Consider the following 15000-nt stretch of genomic DNA (forward strand, 5'->3'; position numbering starts at 1 on the left):
AGAGAGAGAGAGAGAGGTTCGTTTTATCGTGTATTCATTGGGAATGGGAGGGAGGGTGGGGTCTTTTAAGACAATAAACAACGTGAGTGAACCCAAAGAAAAAGGGGAGGAGAGTTTAATAGATGACAATTGACCACAAGGGGTTGTGATAACGAGTGGCAGGTCCTAAATTATAACTCGAGGTTGCAGCTCAAACAAGAAGATTCAATTATATGATTTCATGTAAGTCATTACAAATTAAGCCCCACCCCCTCCTCTTCAAGCTGTCATCTGACTCAAAATGGAAACAATGCAAAATATGATTTGACCAGTCCCATTTTTTAAATTGCGATCTCATTGGTCAATATGTTTCCCATTGATTGACGTTGGCTTCTTTTGATACTATCCCTACATATTCTTTGCTCCACCCCCTCTCTCCTTTCCTCCCTTTCTTTATCTACCAGTATCGCTCTCTCTCTCTCTCTCTCTCTTTGTCTCCCTCGTGTTTCTTTCACACATACAAACACACACATAAACACACACACACACATACACACACATATTTATATCTTTATTCTATTTAGCTCCCGCCCTCTACAATGCACACACAATCAGTCTCTCTCTCTCTCTCTCTCTCTCTCTCTCTCTCTCTCTCCCCCCCCCCCCCCCCGTTCGGGGCGGAGGGTCACATAAATAATAATAATAATAATAATAATAATAATAATAATATAATAATAATAATAATAATAATAATAATAATAATAATAATAATAAATAATAATAATAATAATAATAATAATGATAATAATAATAATAATAATAATAATAATAATAATATATAATAATCATAATAATAATAATAATATATAATAATATAATATAATAATAATAATATAATAATAATAATAAAAATAATAATAATTTAATAGTAATAATAATAATAATAATAATAATAATAATAATAATAATAATAATAATAATAATAATAATAATAATAATAATAATAAATTTAATTAAATTGAGCTTTTATATAGCGCAATATCCACTTAACGTGCTCAAAGCGCTTTACAAGGGGTCCCTGGTCAACAGCAACGAGACATGACGCCTGTTAGGCGATATTACAATTTTTCGGACAAAGACAACTCTGTTAACGGCTAGGTACTCATTTTACACCTGAGTACGGTGAGAGAATGTGAGTAAAGAGTCTTTTCCAAGGACTCAACTATACGGTGAGCGAGGCTCGAACCCAAGACCTTCCGGTCCGAAAACGAGTGTCATACCACTAGACCACATAGACTTTGATAAGTCTTTGTCCAGTTTTCCGATTTTATGTCGTATGGACCAATGTCTTTCACGCATTCAAACTTTTTTTCGATACAGTGTCCATTGTGGTAAAAGGATTGGTCGCCATTTTGAAGAAATCTATGCTTCAATCGAGGGACTAAACCGTGTAAAATGTCACAAAATTAACTCCCTTCGTCTAACCGCATACTTTCAATTGGCCAGGAATACTTCCGGATGGCAATGTTGTGAACTTCTTAGCCAAGTGCATACTCTCTATAAATATTGAAATCGTTCCGACAAGGCTATCGGATAACCTCTGTGGTGTAATGGTAGCACGTCTGGCCGGTAATCAGGAGGTCTGTAGTTCGTTCCCCAGGCTAATGTTTGGGGTGGGTTTTCTCTCTCTCTCTCTCTCTCTCTCTCTCTCTCTCTCTCTCTCTCTCTCTCTCACACACTCTCTCTTTCTTTCTTTCTTTCTTTCTCTCTGTCTCTCTATTTCGTTCTTTCACTCTCTCTCTCTCTCTCTCTCTCTCTCTCTCTCTCTCTCTCTCTCTCTCTTTGCTTGGCCTAACACAGTTCAGTTCAATACATAATGTTATTTAAGCGTTTTATTGAATTAATTTTCAATGAGAGGTACCGAAATACGAATCGTGCTATAGGTAGAATAAAAGATTTCTTGCACTAACTTGGGTTTTGGAATCCGAACTTTGTTATTGAGCTTTATATAGCGCAATATCCACTAAATGTGCTCAAATCGCTTTACAAGGGGTCCCTGGTCAACAGCAACATTTAACGTGTAGGACGGGACATGATGCCTGTTAGGCGATATTACAATTTTGCGTACAAAGACAACGCTGTTAATGACCAGGTAGGTACTCATTTTACACCTGAGTACGGTGAGAGAATGTGAGTAAAGAGCCTTTTCCAAGGACTCAACTATGCGCCGAGCGCGAGGCTCGAACCCAGGACCTTCCGATTCGAAAGCAGTGTCATACCACTAGACCACATAGCCGCCTTGTTCTCAATGCGCAATCGAAAGCTTGTGCAATGACTGGGAATGTTTCGGGATTTCAGAAATTTCTTAAAATGGAAACGCCCTGTTGTTTTACTTTGTTGATAATTCTAGGTGAAGTTAACTCACATTCATCGTCAGAGCCAAGAAAAATATATAAATAAACAGAAAAGAAATGAAAGAAGAAGTAGAGGAACAAGAAGGAGGAGAAGAAGAAGAAGAAGAAGAAAAAGTAGTAGTAGTAGTAGTAGTAGTAGTAGTAGTAGTAGTAGTAGACGAAGAAGAAGAAGAAGAAGAATGCTAAAAGGATAGATAGCCACCAATAATTACGCGATTACCTCCCTTGAAACTAAGAACGGTTTCAATTCTGGCAGTGATTGAATAGAAAATAATGTGCAGGTAAATAGAACATTAGTAATTTGGTGAGATGTTATAGCAATAACAGGTTGTTGTTTTTTTTTTAAAAAGGTAAAGAACAGGTAAAATAGATTATCACATCATAATTGAAGAAATCTTCAAACAGGAAGGAAGGAACGCAAAAACAAGTTCATAATATGCGGCTATGTTGTTTTGTGGTATGACACTCGGCGCATAATCGAGTCCTTGGAGAAGGCTCTTTACTCACATTCTCTCACCATACACAGCGTTGTCTCTGTCCGAAAAAAAATTGTAGCATCACCAAATAGGCGTCATGTAACATCCTAATTGTTAAATGTTGCTTTTGTTCAAGGACCGCTTGTAAAGCGCTTTTGCGCACGTTTAGTGGATATTGATCTATATAAAAGTTCAATTTCATAATATGCCATTGTGTCCAAAACACATGTGCTGCTTTGTGGTTGAGTAGTATGATACTCACCTTCAGAACCGGTAGGTCCTGCGTTCGTGTCCCGTTTTAAGCGAGGCAAAATTGACTCCTTGGAAAATCAGCTTTACTCACATTCTTTCACCGTATTTAGTCGTAAAATCCAACATGGCCGTTCACAGCGTGGTCTGCGACTAAAATAGAATTATAGAGTCGTCGTACCGTGTCTTGTCTCGTCCTACATGTCAAATGTTGCTGGTGGCTTGGGACTCCTTGTAAATCGCTTTGATCGAGCTTGACTTGAGCTATTCTAGATAGTGCAATATCAGCTAAACGTGCTCAAAGCGCTTTATAAAAAGTGTTCCTGACCAATAGCAACACGTAACATGTAGAACAAGACATGACGCCTGTTAGGAGATATTCCTTTTTTTTACGACAGAGAATGACGGCCAGGTACTAATTTTTTACACCTGATTACGGTGAGAGAATGTGAGCAAAGAGCATTTTCCAAGGACTCAACAATGCGCCGAACTAGGCTCGAACCCAGGACCTTCCTACCCGATAGATCACATAGCACCATGTTCTTTGAGACAATTAGTGGATATTGCGCTTATATATTTTAAAAAAAATGGTTTGTTTTGGGGGGGGGGTTGTTTGTTTAATTTAAGAAATTTAAGAAGAGACAGGAAAAAGAAAGACATGGAAAATAATAAAACGTTCTGAACTCACCGACATGGAAGATTCTGATGTATTCTAGGAGAGGACCACCCTTGAAGATACAGCGGACCTCGAAGTCCACAATATATCTTTGATGGTTGGGGAATCGGGTGTCCCTGGTCCGCTGACGGGGTATCCGTAAACCACGACGTCACTCCTCATGGTCATGTACTCCAGGGTTATCGTGTTATTATCCATTTCCGGTCTACACGCTTGGGTCAAGGTCAAGGTCATGATACATGCCACCAGACATACAAAGCTGACTGGAATTGATGCTTTTGCTGTTGTTGTTGATGATGATGTGTATAGCATTTTGATTGGTTAAGTCAATCCGGCTGATTGTTGTTATGCAAATTTAATTCCTGTGTTGATTATTTGTTAAATTTGTGTAAAGTTCTTATTCAGTTTTCCAAATGAGTAAATGTGAAGCAAGTAACCGTTAAGTAATGATGAGGTGAGCACATCAGATTTAACTGCAGAATTGGTTTAAAAAGAAGAATTCAACAGCAGAAAATGTTTATTAGTTTTTTTGTTTTTTTTTTCAATGATGTTGTCCAGTCTGAGGAATCAAGATAGAAAATACTGGAGTTAAGTCAGATGTTTGATATCAACATTTAAAATAAATTAAGTTATGCCCTTTCGCCTCGACATTAAAAGAGATCGTCGCCTAGGTATTCCACGAAGGAATATAGATAATTCATCAAACAAGATGTCTGATGTCAACAGGAATCACCCATTTTGTTCATGTGAGCAAATTGAGGGTTAATGATATTGCCCAAGGAAGGAAACAAACATAAACATTTTATTTTATTGTGCGGCTATATGGTCTAGTGGTATGACACTCGCTTTCGGATCGGAAAGTCCTGGGTTCGAGCCTCGCGCTCGGCGCATAGTTGAGTCGTTGGAAAAAGGCTCTTTATTCACATTCTCTCACCGTACTCAGGTGTAAAATGAGTACCTGGCCGCTAACAGCGTTGGATTTTCCGAAAAATTGTAATATCGCCTAACAGGCGTCACGTCCCGTTCTACATGTTACATGTTGCTGTTGACCAGGGACCCCCTGTAAAGCGCTTTGAGCACGTTTAGTGGATTTTGCGCTATATAAAAAAGCTCAATCTAAAAAAAAAAATTAACGATTGCAGAATATTTTCGCACATTTTATTGGTGTCAAATAAGGTGTAAAAGACAGCTGGTTGGTAATTAGAAATAATCTTTTGGTGCGCATGAATACAAATCCAACGTGAGTTTAAGGTCCAATTGTCATTCAGGGGAAAAATGCAAATTATGGTGAATAGAATTACTAATACCATACCATATGGTTACAAAATATCGAATAATCTTACTTGTAGGGGTGGAATAAACGTATTCTGTAGCATCTACTTTACAGGAAACAACAAACAATTAAAAAGCAATGTGCAGTGAATTTTATAAATTTAATGAGTTCTCTCGTGTTTACGTTTTGTCTGATCTGGCGTGTAGAGTAGTCTTGCAGTCAGCAGTATGTGGTAAGTCTTCGTAGTTCGTAGGAAACGGAGATCGCCACACATGCCCCCCCCCCCCCCCAACACAGGACTAGTCATCTTCGTAGTACCGAGGTCGTTTAATGGTACGTCCTGAGCGAGATAGCTTCTTAGTAGGCACTACGTTAGTATCATCAGAAGCAGTACGGGAGTTTTGTATGTTTCTGTTCGATAACTTTCTGTTCGTATTCGGTGGGCGTCCACGACGAGGTGGGGTGGCAAGGGAAACTGGTTGCGTAGAATCGACAAATGCAGCTTTAAGTCGGTCGATCGAAATCCGTTCTGCTTTGCAACCAACATCGATCAGGAATTGTTTATCTCCAGGGGTTATGACAACATAGGGACCTGTATACGGCTTCTGAAGGGGTCCTCGGTGGGTGTCAACACGGATGTAAACATATTTTGCTGACATCATGTTCTTGGGTAAATTTGTTTGATGATAGCCGTGATGATGTGTTGGCCGTGGTGAATGAAGGGACACGTTTTGCCGAAAGGTTGCCAAAAAGTCTTAAGCGTGGAAGTCTGAGGGATGGTCAGGTATAAACTCTCCAGGGATTGTTAAAGGTTCTCCGTATACTAATTCAGCTGAAGAATGACCGATATCATCCTTAGGTGTAGTTCTTAAACCAAGCAGAACCCAAGGTAGCTCATCCACCCAATTTGGAGTTATTAGACGAGCTTTGAGGGATGATTTCAAGGACCGATGAAACCGTTCAATCATGCCGTTGGACTGAGGGTGATACGCAGTTGTGTGATGAATCTGCACACCAAGTTGACTGGCCATCTGTTTCCATAGCGTGGATGTAAATTGTGAGCCCCTGTCAGAAGTTATATCAACAGGAATACCAAACCGCGAGATCCAATTGGAGATCAGGGCTTTGGCACATTCTTCTGTTGTTGTGGTTTGTAACGGTATTGCCTCAGGCCATCGGGTGTTCCTGTCAATTATAGTAAGGAGATGGGTGAACCCCCTTGACTGAGGTAATGGTCCAACGAGGTCAATGTTTATATGTGAGAATCGCTTTCCTGGGACATGGAATGTTTCTAACGGTGCTCGTATATGTTTTTGAATTTTCGAAGATTGGCAGTTGTGACATTGCTTAACCCATGCTGACACTTCTTTCTTAAGACCATGCCAGATAAACTTCTTGCTGATAAGTCTGATTGTGGCCTTAACTCCAGGATGACTCATATTGTGAATAATTTCGAAAATCGGTCTTCTGAAGTCGATAGGAACGATAGGTCTTGGGTAGCCAGTTGAGATGTCACACTCTGAACTTTGGACCCGAGTCAACGGATGTTTTGACTATTTTGAGGCTTGTTAATGCAGTTTTGTAAGCCTGTATGTCAATGCTATTTTCTTGGGATTCCGCCATAGCTTGATAGTCGATGCCAATTGAGACTGAGTTTGTAACTGCTCTTGAGAGACAATCTGCGACAGTGTTGTTTTTTCCAGAAATGTGTCGGATGTCAGTTGTGAACTCGGATATGGCAGATAAGTGCCTTTGTTGGCGAGCTGACCATGGTTCAGTTGATTTGGACATGGCATGGATTAATGGTTTATGGTCAGTAAAAATAGCGAATTGTCTCTATTCAATGATGAAACGGAAATGACGGATGGCTAAGTGAATGCCAAGCAACTCCCTATCAAAGGTACTGTATTTCTGTTCAGGTTTACGTAACTGCCTGCTGAAAAATGCCAATGGTTCCCAATTACCTTGATGTTTAAGTTGTTCATTGACAGCGCCCACAGCTTGGTCGGAGGCGTCAGACGTTAAAGCGAGGGGTGAGTTCAAGCAAGGATGGGCTAACATTGTAGCGTTACTTAGTGCATTTTTACCGTCAGTAAAGGCTTTCAACATTTCTTGCGTCCACGTAAGTGCTTGACGTTGTTTTTTGACTTTCAAAGCACTATATAGGGGTCGAAGTATTTCAGCTAGTCTCGGAATGAAACGATGGTAAAAATTCAACATCCCGAGGAACTCTTGAGTTTGAGTGAGTAGCGTAGAAAAAATTGTCAGCTTCTCTGGCAAGTGCCCTGTAATCATCCAGGTTGGACGAGTTTGCTAATGGAAGTCTGATGTTTGCTGGAAGTTGTCTTAAGAATAACTGTCTGAAGAGCAGACCAGGGCTTGTGTTTGCCGAGGAGCACTAACATCCTGTCCATTAACTCAGATGGCTTTAAGTCGCCCAAACCATTCATGTTGAGTAGAGATTCCGCTCTCTCTTTTTCCGAAAGGCCGAACGCAGACAGCAGGAAGTTTTTCAGTATTTCATATTTACCTTCCTTGGGTGGTGATGATAGAAACTCCTTTTCAACAACGTAGACCTGTGGCAGAGAACATCTCAAATGCCAACAGAAGACGAAATCAGACGCCGCCGATGGAGATGGATTGGGCACACCCTGAGGAAGCCAACCAATAACACCGCTAGGCAGGCGCTGAGATGGAACCCCCAGGGAAAATCGGAAGAGAGGGCGGCCTAAAAACACCTGGCGGCGAGACCTGGAGGCGGACATGAAGAGGATGGGACACACCTGGGGAGAGTTGGAAAAGATGGCCCAGAACAGAGGAAGATGGAGGACTGTTGTCGACGGCCTATGCTCCACTAGGAGTGACGGGCATAAGTAAGTAAGTAAAGTAAGTATTGTAGTAAAAACATTATATAAGTAAAAATGTGTGCGTGCGTTTGTTTGTGTGTGTGTGTGTGGGGGGGGCAAGGAAAGCACACACACACACACACACACAGACACACAGAGAGAGAGAGAGAGAGAGAGAGAGAGAAAGAGAGAGAGAGAGAGAGAGAGAGAGAGAGAGAGAGAGAAAATGAGATGAAGTAATGAGAGTCTTTAAGATCTACAGCAGCAAGAAGCAAACAAAAGTATATATAAATTGTATCGCGCTGTTAAATGGAAGCGGCTTCAAGCGTTGCCATCGTTAACTTATAGCCTGACACTAGGACCTACCAGGACTTTTCTTTTGGCGTCATTTCTAAGGTTTGTGCAGCGCCGAGTGAGTTGTCGTTAGTAGTGCTCAAAGAAACAAGTGATCCCATTGGTTGAACCATTAAATACAACTCATGATTTGTTTTCTATATTGATTGATTTATTGATTTGATTTTCCAATTTTGAGAAATACAAACCCATTGTTGTAAATGTTGTGATTTCTTCCTGCAGCCTAGGTGACACGGATCCATCTAAAGGACACAGCTTTCATTTCCATAAAGTCGGAATAGGACCAACGAACACGAAGAACGCACAAGGATGGATTCTTCAAACCTTGGGAAAGACACGAGAAGGGAACGGCCATTCGCCCTCAAAGGTAAACAGTACAATTGTATTCTGAGAGAAAAATCGGTTTTTAAACTTTTGTCCAGAAAACTCGTCATTCAGACATCAATCGATTAAAATGACTCTCATTTGGTCAACAACTCTCAAACAAAATTACAACAGGGCATAACAGATATGATTTACAAAAACCCACAGCTATAAGTTTGACTGTTTACCTCCCAGTCAAGGACTCCGGTCAGGGCCATGACAAATCAAAGTAAATTAATCCCAAGACAAAGACAGAAAGCAAGATGTAATACAGATACAAGGGGACAGGACGTTTAATTAACAGGAAATGTTCTCTAAGGGAATTAACCGTGTAATCTATTTTGTTTATATATTTTTTTTACGATTATGTCCCTTTATATTGCGACTGGCTGGGTTGCCCTTGGAGTGTATAGTAAAATAAAGGGAATAAAATGACTCATAAAAGATACAAAACAAGTAATCGACGCTTCAGCCTTTGGCCTTCTTAGGGCAAACGAAAAGAGGAGATATTACATCGGCATTATAGTTAAAACATTATATATTATACATTGTGCGGCTATGTGGTCTAGTGGTATGACACTCACTTTCGGATCGGAAGTTCCTGTGTTCGAGCCTCGCGCTCGGCGATAGTTGAGTCCTTGGAAAAGGCTCTTTACTCACATTCTCTCAGGTGTAAAATGAGTACCTGGCCGTTAACAGCGTTGTCTTTGTCCGAAAAATTGTAATATCGCCTATCAGGCGTCATGTCCCGTCCTACATGTTAAATGTTGCTGTTGACCAGGGACCCCTTGTAAAGCGCTTTGAGCACATTTAGTGGATATTGCGCTATATAAAGCTCAATTTTATTTTTTTATGTATAAGTAAAAATGTGTGTGTGTGTGCGTGGTTGTTTGTTTGTGTGTGTGTGTGTGTGTGTGTGTGTGTGTGTGTATGGACAAGGGAAGCAGAGAGAGAGAGAGAGAGAGAGAGAGAGAGAGAGAGAGAGAGAGAGAGAGAGAGAGAGAGAGAGAGAGAGAGAGAGAGAGAGAAAAAATTAGATGAAGTGATGAGAGTCTTTAAGATCTACAGCAGCAAGAAGCAAACTAAAATACTGAAAAAATTGTATCGCGCTTTTAAATGGCAGCGGCTTCAAGCGTAGCCATCGTTAACTTATAGCCTGACACTAGGACCGTAGCCATCAATATGTTATCGCCTGGTACTGAAATCCAAAAGGACTGGCAGTTTGACGTCATTATTTGGTTTTTACACCGCCCAGTGAGTTGTCGTTAGTAGATCTCATGGAAACAAGTTCTTTCACTGGTTGAACTATTGAATACAACTCACGATTTGTTTTCTTTTGTGGCAAAAGACTGGCATTTTGACGTCATTTTATGGTCAGTATCAGGCCATAACTTTACGAAGGCCACGCCAGGACCTACCAGGACTTTTCTTTGACGTCATTTTTAAGGTTTGTGCAGCGCCGAGTGAGTTGTCGTTAGTAGTGCTCAAAGAAACAAGTGATCCCAATGGTTGAACTATTAAATTACAACTCACGGTTTGTTTTCTTTTGTAAACAAAGCGCAGACGTGTCTTTTGACGTCATTTTTTTTGGTCAGTGTCAGCGTAACCATGGTTAACTGATAGCCTGACCAAAAAATGACGTCAAAAAACAAACAAATCGTGAGTTGTATTCAATAGGTCAACCAATGCGATTACTTTTTTCCTTGAGCACTACTAAAGACAACTCATTAGGCGGTCCACAAACCTAAAAATGACGTCAAAATATGGGTCTTAGTGGGTCTTAGCGTGGCCTTCGTAAAGTTATGGCCTGACACTGACCAAAAAATGACGTCAAAATGCCAGTCTTTGGCCAAAAAAGAAATAAAATCGTGAGTTTTATTCAATAGCTCAACCAATGGGACCACTTTATTTAGACTGTATTAAACCCACCCGGAAACTTCGTCACAACACATCGATCAACTAGATGCTCTGCGATTTCGGGTTCGTTACCACAACGGGTACATATTATTGGACAGGCGGAAAGTCCCCACTGATGAAGCAATGTTTCCGTTAGGCAGGTTCTCGACCGAAGCCGATTCGCGGCCACCCAGTGCCTCCTCTCGGTGATGGAGAAACATGGCAACTTCTCCGTCAGTTTCGAGGAGTGTATGTCCCCTCCCCTCGAGGGATTGAATTCGTGCAAACCGACTTCCATCTCATAAGGTGACATAACTATTTTTGTAGCAGGCTGTTTAGGCATATTCTTATAATTCTTCTTCAAGTACTAAGTCTGTGCCATACATCGATGATCATGGTACGCTATTCATCTCTCTGATCAGATAACCTCAGAAAACTAATATTACTCTTCTCTTTCTTTGTCACCCAGCTCTTCAAACTATTCAAATATGTTTTTCTTGGTCTACCTTACTCTTTTTACCTTCTATCTTTCCTGTGAGAGCAAGGTGTTCATATATTTATGTCGATTTAGGTGTCCTAAAAATGACATTTGTCTTTTTCTTATTGTACGAATTAATAACCTTTTAGTTTCAGCTTGCTCTAATACTTCTTCATTAGTTTTCTTCTCTGTCCATGAGATTCTTAACATCCTTCTAAGAAACCACATTTCTGCTGCATCCTGTTTCTTTCGAATAGCTTCTGTAATTGTCCATCTTTCACAGCCATATAATAATACTGACCATACATAGACCTTCAAAACCCTATGTTTTGTTGTCATTGAGATGTTGTGGTTTTTAAAAATTAGACTCATTTTATTAAAACTATCTTTAGCTATTGCAATTCTTCGTTTTTTTATGTGCTAAATCTGCCATCTGAAGTTATTATGTGTCCAAGATATTAAAATTTCTGAACTCTCTGTTCACTCTCTGTAACTACTTTATTAAGGAGTATTTGTAAATTTTCTTTTGAGTCTGAAATCAGTGCTGTGTCATCTGGATATCTTATATTGTTGATATTCTCCCATTGATCTTAATGCCTGGACTATCTCCTAAAGTCCTAATAATTGTTTCGCTGTAGATATTGAAAAGGTCTGGTCGGTGACAAAACACATCCTTGTCTAACATCTCGTTTAATTTTTTTATATTTACTGAATTATCCTTCAATCCTGACGGTTGCACTTTGATTCCAATATAAGTTTCTAATAATTCTAAGATCTTTTCCATCTATGTCTAGTCCTTCAAGGATATTAAATAGCTCACCATGTCTAACCTTATCAAATGCCTTTGAGTAATCAATAAAGCAATTAATATGTCTTTCTGGACTTCCATCCATCTTTCCATCAACATCGATAAGGTGAAAATAGCATATCTTGGACGTTTGTCAGGGACAAATCCAAATTGAGTTCTTGATATCTCTGGTTTTATACTTTTCTTCATTCTGCTCATTATACTCTTAAGAGAATTTTCGTGAAGTGACTCATAAGACTAATCGTTCGAGTAACTCGCATTCCGTGGCCCCTGGTGACTTTGAAGTGTTATAAACTCTGACTTTAATAAATCATCTGGAATTTTACCACTGTCATTTATCTTATTCAATACATTTGTCAATATGTTTAAACCTAAATCCTCTAATGTTACGATTATTTCTATTGGGATATTATCAGGGCCTGTGCTTTTCATTTTATAATAGCTGCTTCTACGTCTTCTTTTAAAATTGGTGGCCCGTCTATCTCTTTGTTTATTGCTAGTTTTTCTCTCTCATCATAAAAAAGTTCCTTTATATACTCTGACCATCTATTCAACACATCTGTTCTATCCATCAAATCATTCCATCTTTAGCTTTTATGCATCCTGTGCTTGAACATACTCTTTTGCCACTGTCTTCTATCTTTTCATGTACAAATTTGCTATCACTGTTTTATTTTATTTCTATTTCTAGACACTGATCATTTATCCATTTCTATTTTGCTTCATTACATTGTTTCTTTATTTTCTTTGTTAAGGTTTTATGTTTTTCTACATCTGATTTATATTGCCTTCTTCCTTCCATTAGTCCTAGCATTTCATTAGTCATCCATAGAATTCCGGGATGTAAAAGAGCGAGGATGGATGATAGTTATTGACGAACAGTCAAGCAAAAATGCATTCTAGCACCCCTTTGGTAGACTCTACGAGGAATAATGTATACACCTGTCTGTATACCTTACTGTATATACAGTTGTGGACTTTTATTGGACTTTCGGACCGAGGGACAGTATTGCCAGGTACCTTTGCAATAATCCCACCAGAAATCTGCCAAAATCCGCCAACTTTATCCTACTTCACCTGCGACATTTGCCCAAAATCGGAAAAAAAATAAAAATCCGCCATTTGATTTAAATCGCTTATAATCAACAATAGTGTATTGTCTCAGAATAAAAATTATGTTACTAAACGCTACTCAACTATTTCATTTTTAAAAGCATGAAAATTCGGAGTTTCGAATTTGTTTGAGCGGGAGTTAGACTGTCGGATATTATTTTCACCTTCGGTTAATCTTAATTAATTAGGTTGTGTAATGTAGATCTAGGCCAACAGTACACTCACAATAAGTGCTCCTAAAAGTCACTTTAAGCGGGAAAAAGAAGAAATAATTAGTGAGAAAAGTCCAATCGTTGAACAGCAACAAATCATGTGACCGATGACCTGGTTGGACGAAAACATGAATATAGATCGCTCCCATTGGTACATCCTCTGTTGATTTTTCTGTGTGGCCCAACATGAAGTGTAAGCCATTATAGATAGTTCGAATGACGTCAGTCGGGTCTTTTTTATTGTTTTTTTGCCATCCGCGTTTATGAGTATTGCTCACTGAACTGTATTAACCTGACTATAAACGTTCATGGATACACACTGTTTTGTGTGTTGGTCCATTATACTTCCGGATGGCAATGTTATGAGCTTCTTAGCCAAGCGCATACTATCTATAGCTTCTGATCCGTAACACAGCAACATGCTGTTGTCTGTGTGTGAAAATAGGTTGTGATAAGAAAATCAACTGCGAAAATAAACCTGAAGTAATAGACATGAGTAGAGTTGAAAGACGATCCTGGGATCGAGAACTGACCTTACAGTACTGTACACTGGTGATCATGTTTGGTGGCGTTTTTATGCACCTCCGTTGGAGGTGTACAAAAAACGCACAGTTTTTATGATTTTATGCATCTCCGTTGGCGGTGCTGGTTGATTAATGAAAATGTTGTTGCTTGAACCTCGAAGGAAAAAATAACGTGTTGAATTGTAAGCCTCAATTTAATAGACGAAGACATTCTGTGGACGTTTCTGATTTCCCCCTTATCAACAAAACACGACGAATAAGACACTAAGGACGAATGAGAGATGTGTAGTGTGAATGGCGTAGATAAGGTAAATAGACATTAACAATGATGGGACAGGAAGTTTTTGAAAGACAACAACAACAAAAGAGAAGAAAAAGAAGAAGTAACAAAAGAAAAAAAAATCCCAATAAAATGGCAAAGACGCGGTAAACATTGTGCCATTTGAGTCAATTAAAAAATTATACGGCGCACAACTCTACTGATGATAATGATAAAATATTATAAAATGATAACAATCGACGTTTATATATAAATGCATGTCGATAACATATTGAATGGTACCGATGCTGTTTTTTTTAAATATAATAATGATAAATAATAATAATAATAATAATAATAATAATAATAATAATAATAATAATAATAATAATAATAATAATAATAATAATAATAATGGATTAATTTAAGGTTTTAAATATATGTCCATTAACTATAACAACAAAAATGATGTCTTTCTCAATAAAGTAAACATTTTTTTAAATGTTCACAATGGGATTGAACCCAGTACTTTCAAGGTTAGAGTCTGACAGCTTTTCCATTGCTCAACGGAGCCACCTGACTGTTCATAACAATTTAATAAGGTCTTTCTAAAACTTTATTTTACCTCCAATGCAACTTCTATTTTCTGGTTTTAAATTTCGATTTTTTAGATTATTATTATTATTTTTTTTTAATTTATTACCAAAGAAGTTAAACCTGAGTGTTATCCACCCGAAACCATCACATTGAAAACATCAAAGGGACAATAATAATACTTGATGTCATAAATAGATGAAAACTGTTGATATTAAATCCTTAAAGGAATTAAGTGAATACATTATTTCGAATGCAACGATTTGCGTAAAAACGCCAAACTGACATCTTTTTACAGTGTCGAAATTGATTATTTTTGAGAGTGTTAGTGTCGTCGGTACATATTTTATGGTATTATATCTGTTTCACTCAACGAACTTTCAAACTGACTTTAAATTATAAAAGGAAATCAAGTTATCTGTTTATCTATCTGTAAAACATATATTTCTAATTTTTATATCTTTCAGTATAGTTGTGCGCCGTATC

At 38.5% G+C, this 15000-nt stretch overlaps 2 protein-coding genes and 1 long non-coding RNA gene across 3 annotated transcripts in view; all 3 read right to left on the reverse strand.

Annotated features, from left to right (window-relative positions):
• LOC144975655 (uncharacterized) overlaps positions 1 to 4235 on the reverse strand; it is a 6560-nt gene extending 2325 nt beyond the window's left edge. The window contains exon 1 of the long non-coding RNA XR_013645960.1: positions 3807 to 4235. This is a non-coding gene — a long non-coding RNA (uncharacterized LOC144975655). The remainder of the gene's footprint in view (positions 1 to 3806) is intronic.
• Positions 4236 to 5366: 1131 nt separating this feature from the next.
• LOC144975804 (uncharacterized) lies at positions 5367 to 5726 on the reverse strand. Its single transcript, XM_078919991.1, has one exon. It carries the CDS (start codon positions 5724 to 5726, stop codon positions 5367 to 5369), a length of 360 nt encoding a protein of 119 aa, XP_078776117.1.
• A 96-nt stretch (positions 5727 to 5822) lies between these two features.
• Positions 5823 to 6506, reverse strand: LOC144975805 (uncharacterized). The gene is made up of 2 exons (XM_078919992.1): positions 6430 to 6506; positions 5823 to 6132 (listed from the first exon to the last, which is right to left on the reverse strand). Exons 1-2 carry the CDS (start codon positions 6504 to 6506, stop codon positions 5823 to 5825), a joined length of 387 nt encoding a protein of 128 aa, XP_078776118.1.
• Between the last annotated feature and the right edge of the window lie 8494 nt (positions 6507 to 15000).

This window comes from Berghia stephanieae, chromosome 6 (genome assembly GCF_034508935.2).
Source record: "Berghia stephanieae isolate SIO BIC M18660-M18661 chromosome 6, UCSD_Bste_1.3, whole genome shotgun sequence".
Lineage (NCBI taxonomy): Eukaryota > Metazoa > Mollusca > Gastropoda > Nudibranchia > Aeolidiidae > Berghia > Berghia stephanieae.

Coding starts and splice junctions, on each gene's coding strand:
- LOC144975804 (XM_078919991.1), bottom strand. CDS start 5,726: ATGTCAGCAAAATATGTTTACATCCGTGTTGACACCCACCGAGGACCC.
- LOC144975805 (XM_078919992.1), bottom strand. CDS start 6,506: ATGAGTCATCCTGGAGTTAAGGCCACAATCAGACTTATCAGCAAGAAG. Junction 6,133..6,429: donor CATGGTCTTAAGAAAGAAGT/GTCAGCATGGGT, acceptor AACTTCTGACAG/GGGCTCACAATTTACATCCA.